At 57.1% G+C, this 7,252-nt stretch overlaps 1 protein-coding gene across 1 annotated transcript; it reads right to left on the bottom strand.

Annotated features, from left to right (window-relative positions):
- Positions 1-852: 852 nt before the first annotated feature.
- On the bottom strand, positions 853-5,998 carry LOC120241686 (kallikrein-1-like). The gene is made up of 5 exons (XM_039246995.1): positions 5,953-5,998; positions 4,874-5,033; positions 3,067-3,353; positions 2,780-2,916; positions 853-1,021 (listed from the first exon to the last, which is right to left on the bottom strand). The coding sequence occupies exons 1-5, from the start codon at positions 5,996-5,998 to the stop codon at positions 866-868; spliced, it is 786 nt and encodes a 261-aa protein (XP_039102926.1). The 3' UTR covers positions 853-865.
- Between the last annotated feature and the right edge of the window lie 1,254 nt (positions 5,999-7,252).

Here is a 7,252-nt window from a genome sequence, read left to right on the forward strand (position 1 = left end):
GGGGGGCTCTCTCCCTGATGGGTCTGCCCCCATCCGTGTCTCCGAGGCTGGCTCCTATCCCAGGCGACGGCCCAAGCGTCCTGCAGCGTGTGATTGCCCCAGTGGTGTCAGAGGGGGTCTGGGGTGTGTGCTATGCACTGCATTCCTTCTACCTCAGTTCCCTCTTGATTCACTCTCTTTTGGGCCTCATGGGCAACGGGCTGAGGAAACTGAATTCCTTGCTTCATGGAACTTTGATTCAGCATCCATGACCAGCCCTTTCACCGTGTTTATATTTGTTTCACTGACTCACACCCTCGAATAATGATTCCCTCTTATCCCCATAGTCCACTCCCACTCCCCACTCCCCAGAAGCACCCCTTCTAGTGCTTTCATTGGGCATCATGACTTGATTGTGCTCGGCAGAATGAGTGTTTGTGAGCTCACACTAATTTATGTAAAGCTATTATGCTCCATAACTCATCGTGTGTTCACCTTTTTCACTCATGGCTGAGTTTTTAAACTCCATCCTTGGTGTCCTTTGTCTGCTTTGTACTTCCTACCCTGCTCAGGGCCTCATGGGAAATGTTAGCACATGTCACTGTCCACCCTCCCAGGGTGGACACCCATCCCTCCCACAAAGGACATGGCCACCCTGTGTCTCTGCAGAACCTGATGTCTCCAGACATTCCTTATGTCCCCTGGAGGTGGTGGTGGGTGGGGTTTGCCCTCATTTGAAAACCACTGGTCTTCCCCTTCCACTGCAGGACACAGGCTGGGGGGGGGTGTCCTTAGCTTCCAGGCGCAACACATCTAGAAAGGCTAGATGATGCCAGAATTTTGTATGTATTTAGTTTGCATAAGGGGAGCGGAATGGCAAGAGGATTCAAGTGTTGGCCGCTATGGTCTCCTGGATCCACTGCAGGTAGGGAGTCAGTTTGGTGTAGACGGCAGGCATACTGGAGTGGCGACATGGGATGTGGCCCCAGGACATGATTCCTTGAAGCATACCATCACAGATCAGTGGGCTCCCCGAGTCACCCTGCGGCACAAGGAGGAGAGGAAAAGAAAGCTCAGCAAGGTCACGGGGTCAGTCTGTAGAGCTCCCCCTCCAAGACCTGGGTTCACAGAGAACAGTGACTCCCCAGCTCCAGGAAAAGTCACAGTTCTCTCCAGGGTCCACTGCCAGAGGGCCGGCGGGATTCCAACAGAGGAGACAGCGGCTTAAGTCCTGGCCAACAGGGGTGGGACTTCAGGGTCGAGTTTCTGCGCAGGGGGCAGGGTCCGGGAGAACGGTCCCAGACAACAGGTCAGTGGGGAAGGCGGGTGGGACCTTCAGGACTCATCTCTGATGTCACCTCTCCCAAACAGCTTTCTTGGACAGGATACCACTCCACAGGGCACTGGGGGACCATGGAAGGAGGTGAGCAGGGAGGAACAGGTTCAGTTCTGAGATGAGAATGACCCCCTGGGGCAGGACAGGATGGAATGGAGGGGGAATGAGGGACAGAGGAGTGTAGACAACGCTGGGATGAGGGTCCAGCTGCAAGAAGGACAAGCATAGGTTGAACTAGGCAATGGACACAAAGCGACAGTGGGTGAGACAGGTAGCAGGAGCAGCCAGGCTTGGGGAGGGATGGGTTGGGGGAGAAGTTGGGGGCGTGGCCCGGAGACTGGGGGACTTACAGACCCAGGGGTGGAGGAGGCAGTAGGCTTGGTGGAAAGTGCTGGGCTCACGTGGGGCTTGAGGAGGTGAAAGACTGGGCTCCCACCTGCATGTTGGGGGGGGGCATGGGGGGGACATCGTGAGTGTAGATGTGTCCTTGGGGCTGCTCAGCTGAGAGACTAGGGCCAAAGCTCAGGTCATCCCGAGTCCTGTCTGCCCCTCTCCTCACTCATACTCGCTCAGCAAACCCTGGGGCTCTCTGTAGAGCTGTCAGAAGCGGACCCCTTCTCCCTCCCCGCCTCCACCCTGCCCAGCCCCGTCCTCAGCCGCCTCTCCTCACCCCTGTGGTCTGACCCACACAGATGCCTGAGGGACCCGTGAACACCCAAGTCAGGCCCTGCCCTGCTTCTGCTCAGCATCGCCCGTGGCCCCCGGGCCCCTCAGAGGAACAGGGGCGCCCTCCCCGTGCTCCCAGGTGAGGACCCACAGGATGGGTCCCTTTCTTCCCTCTGGCGTCACCCCCCCCACACTTGGCTCCATCCACACTGGACTCGCTGACACCCTCACACACACCAGGCCCACATCCCTCGGGGCCTCTGCGCCTGCTCTTCCCCCACGCTCCGCGTGGCTCACCCTCACCTGCCGCAGGTGTTCGCTCTATGTCCCCTCCCCACGCCTTCTCCTCCCCCATCACCCCTGCTGTCTCCCCCAGCTCCACGGTGTCTCCTCCTGCCCCGTCGCAAGGCCACCTCCTGACATGCACTATCACTTCTGGGTCACGTTCACTGCTTCTGTCTGTGTCCCCTCGCACAGTGGGGCTCCGTGAGGGGCGCTGTGCTCTGCCTGGTCATTGCTGGCTTCCCAGGGGCTAGGTTGGTGCTGGGAGCGTGATAGATGCTCAGTAAATACGTGCTGCGTGGAGGAAGGGGTGGTGTGGGGGACTGAGGTGCGGGTAGTGCTGGATGGGGGAGTGGGATAGGCAGGCGCTGAGGCCCCCAGGGGGCGGAGCTACAGCTGGGCGGGGGGGGGGGGCGACAGATGCTGGTGAACCCTCCCACCCCACCTCTGAATTTAGTCCCCCCACCCCGCCCCGCCCCAAGCCATGCATAGCCCCAAGGATACAGGCTGGCTCACCAGACATTTGTTGTTTTTGCTCTCCCAGGGCCCAGCGCACAACATGTGATCTGTCACCTCCTGGGAGTGGGCCTTGGCACATTCATCATTGGACAGGAGTTTGAGGTGCACACACTGTACCTCACCATCTGTTGTGACTAGGAGCAGGGAAAAAAGGGCTGTGGCCAGAATCCTGGCCGCTCCTCAGCCCCTTGTCCCTCAGCCCCTGGAATCTGGGTCCCCCCAGCCCCCTCTTCCTTACACCCAAGTACCTGGTCTCCAGGCGGCACAGTCTGGCCCTGGAGTACGCTTACGAGGTTGGATGCGGCCCCAGCCAAAGCTATAGCAGGTGCTCCGCAGCTTGGGCTCCTGTGTAGGCAGGTTGAGGATCTGCACAGTGTCTGTTTTCTGAATGGGATATTCCAGGCGGAGCAGCATGATGTCATGTTTGTAGTCCCCTCTAGGGACGCAGGTGTAACCCTCCTGGATGCTCAGGTTGAATCCAGGGTGGGGGAAGTTTGTAGCTCCCTGGAATAATTGGGCTGGGTCTTCATGCTCAAACAGGTTGTGGAGACCCACCCAGATCTGGTAACGGCTGGGGAGAGAGGGGGTCCCAGGGGATGAGGAGAGAGGAAGGGGAAAGGGAGATGGGGCCAGGGAGCATCAGGGAGGGTCCTGGAGAGAGAGAGAAGCAAAGAGTAAACTTGGAGAGAGGCTGCGCGCAGGAAAGACTTAGAGTCGTGGAGAAATAGAGACCTTGAGAAAACGATTGGAACAGCAAGAAAGGCGGATCCAGAGACAAAGAGAAGCATCGAAAGAGAGAGCCTAAGGGGCGCCTGGGGGGCTCAGTCAGTTAAGCGTCTGACTTTGGCTCAGGTCATGATCTTGTGGTTCATGGGGTTGAGCCCCGTGTTGGACTCTGTGCTGACAGCTCAGAGCCTGGAGCCTGTTTCTCAGATTCTGTGTCTCCCTCTCTCTCCGCCCCTCCCCTGCTCATGCTCTGTCTCTCAAAAATGAATAAACACTTTTAAATTTTTCAAAAGGAAAAGAAAAAGAGAGAGCTTGAAACAGAAGAGGGAATGAGGCGGAGGGGAGAACAGTGAGCCGGAAGGAGCACAAAGGAGACGGGAGAGGAAGAGAAAAGGCAGCAACGCTGGAAAAGGGTCCTGGGGAAGAAGCAGGAGGGAAGGGACAGACAGACGGGGATGGAGAAGGAGCAGCGGGTGAAGTGACAGAAAGACAAAGAACCAAAGGAAGGAGTGAGGAACATCCGCGGGGAGGGGGGGGGCAGCAAGAGAGAGAACGGGGAGGGGGGAGGGGGGAAGGGGCTTGAGACTGCTCTCTCTCTTTCTCTCTGCAGTGGGGGCTGTGGGGTGGGGTCCCCGGCAGAAGGTGGCTTGGCCCTGAGCCCAAGGTCAGCATCCTCCTCCTTCCCTCTCTCCTCCTCCCTCTCCTTTCTCTCCCTCCTCCCGCCTCCTCCTCCTCCGCTTCCTTCTCCCCCCCCTTCCTCCTTCTTCTAGGGCTCCCACTAGGCTCCAGCTGAAGCCAGCCTCTTCCTGTGTCCCCCTGGAGTGGATCACTGTCCTGGAAGGAGGGGCTGCGCATGTGAGACCCCCTCCCTCAGAGGCATGTCAGGACAGTCCCTTCCTTTTCTCTGGGGATCCCCGTCAGTCCCATGGGGGGTGCTCAGCAGCAATGGGGGAGAGGGAGTGAAGCAGAGACCAGGAGACAGAAAGGGGGAGGGGGAGACATACATTGACAGGGATGCAGAGGGATCAGAGATGGACAGAGACATGGAGAGACACAGCGACCCAGAGGCCAAAGACAGAGGGAGACAGAGAAGAATCTTAGTCACACAGACACACAATGAAGCCACTTACAGAGAGACACAGGGAGACAGGAGAGGGACACATAGGAACCAAGTGACAAGAAGAGACAGAGACACAGGGACCAGTGGAAGACTTCCCTGGGGTTGTCCCTGCTGCTCTCCATGACAGACCAGCAATGTCTTTCTCTCCCTGAGCCCCCCAACCTCCCCTGAGGCCAATCCAGCAGCAGTGACTGGTTTTCATTCCTATAGGAGCACAGACCCCCCTCCCCAGTGCGCATACTCACCACTGATAGCAGTGAGCAGCTGTGAGCACCCACTGTGGGTGCACCAGGACGCCCCCGCACTTGGAATGGGTGAAATTGTACACAAGCGTATGCCGGGGTTGGAAACTCTTCTCACAGCCGTTGGATTCCGTCTCCTGGGTTTGGGCCTGGGACTCAGTGCCTGTGGACGGGCACTAGGTCAGGGCAGGTGAGAGGGGGGACTGGAGCTGGGACTGAGCCGTGCTCTGAGGTTGAAAGGACCTTGGTCCTAGAGGAGCATGGCAAGATGTGTGGAAAAGGTCTGGAATTCTCCAGCAGTCCCTTCATTGTGTTGATGGCCCATCCCGGGTGGGGAGAATTTCTGCTGAGATAGAGCCCATCCCAGAGATCAGGTAGGAGACAAGGCAGCATCTGGAGCAACTTGTGATGTGGAGGCCAGGTGTTTGGGGGCGATTTGGAGGTCTTGGACTAGGGGACAGGCGGCCTTGGTGGAGGTGTTGGCTCAGAGAAGAGGAAAGGTTCTAGAAACCAGTGTTAAGGACCCCAAAGGAGAGGGTCACTGACTCGAAGGGAAGAATTTGGGTACCTCAGGCTTAGATAGTTCTATGCCTGGGTGGGACTTTCACGTTCTGAGAAGTTTTCAGTATTTAGGGGATGGGTCAGAGAGCTGACAGCTGGATAGGAAAGGTCACCTGGGGGCTCAGGAGCCACAGCACTGGACCCTGGAGAGCTAGGAGGTAGGAGGGGAAGATCAGGATCCCATGATCCAGTGAAGAGGGGGCATTTCTCGGAAGAGCTGGGGAACTCCAAAGAGAGAGACAGAGATGGCCCCAGGCTGTACCTGTCTGGTAACTGTCAGAGGGTCACTGGGAGGAAGCAGGAACCCAGTGTGGCAGTAAGGACTGTGAGAAATGCAGCAGCGTGGAGAGCTAAGGAAGGTTGTGGGGTGAGAGTGGAGAGGTAGGAGGCACCTGGCACCCTATTGGGGCTGGACTGAGGGAACTGCCTGGTGAGAGGGAAGACCTTATAAGGGCAAGGGGTGGAGGAAGGCACCCTGAGAGTCAGGGCCCCTCTCCCTCTCCCAGATCCACTATACTCACCGGTCGGCCCCAGGGACATTGCCAGGTACAGGGCCAAGAACCACATGGTGGCAGGGTGTCCAGGAGGTGGCAGGCAGTGAGCTAGTAGCTGGGGAGCAACCTTGGGGAGCCTTTAAATGCCTTCACCCCCAGGGCCCCGCCCCTACTCTGCTGGCACCCAGAAGCTGGCCAAGGCCTGCCTCTCCTTCTGGGTATGGACAGCCCCAGACACCCACCCCCAGGCCTATGGAAGGGATGACAGAGCAAGGACCTGTTGTTCATAGGTCCTTAACCATGCCGGATATATTCCAGGGTCTGAGGCCAGGGCTTATGGCTCTGTTTCCTTGGTCTTGGGGACAGAGGCAGTAAGGAGGAGGCCCAGAAAGACAGAATCAACAGCTTTGGAGAATCGTGATGCCCATTACAAAGCCTCAAATGCCTACACCTGTCCCCATCCTAATCCCCATACACAACCTCAACCCAATCCCAGTGCAACCCAACCCAACCAGCCTCAACTCCACATAGGTCCAATCCAAGGCAAACGAACCCACCCAACTTAGCCTAACCAAACACAGCCCCCACATCTTCTCCATTCAAAATCAAACCAAACCCACATCATCCTCACATCGAACACAATCTTACTTCCAGGCCTTCTACATCCCCAAATACATCCCCTACCATCCCCAATTCAACCCCCACACCTTTCCCATTGAAATCAAACCAAAACCATTCCAAACCCTAACAACGCCATCTAAAACCAGCCCTCACAACATCCAGCCCAAAGTCCGTTCAACCCAACCCAACCCTGTTCCCAGTACAAACCATAACCACAACTCCACCTCCATTCTAATTGCCTTTCCTACTGCATCCCCAACCCTACCCAAAGCATTTTCTCTGGGGCAAGGGAAACCCAATCCAACCCCATCCCACTCCTAAGGCTGCCCACACCCCTCCTCCACCCATGATCCCCTCTAGGCTCTGACCTCACAAGAGTCTGTGCCCCCAGGCTCCATGTCTGCACACAACATGGTGTCCATCAAGGGCCCTGGGTAGTCCTTGTTACAAGATGTGGCCAAGATAGCACTGCCCTTGGCACAATGCAATGCATCAGGGAGACCCACTGGGGAGATAAGTGACTTTAGAGTGGACCCATAAGATCAGGCCTCTAATCCCTCTCCCAACAAAGTGGAGTCCTGGTTTTTGGATAGCAGCCTTGTGACCCTTCTCAAGCACCTTGCTACCCCTGACTTCCAGGGTTTCTGGGGTCCTTATCCCAAAAGGGCCTAAGTCAGACCCATGCAGGCCTTATCCACAAGGGGGC

Source organism: Hyaena hyaena, unplaced genomic scaffold, assembly GCF_003009895.1.
Source record: "Hyaena hyaena isolate Hyena2069 unplaced genomic scaffold, ASM300989v1 scaffold_9, whole genome shotgun sequence".
NCBI lineage: Eukaryota > Metazoa > Chordata > Mammalia > Carnivora > Hyaenidae > Hyaena > Hyaena hyaena.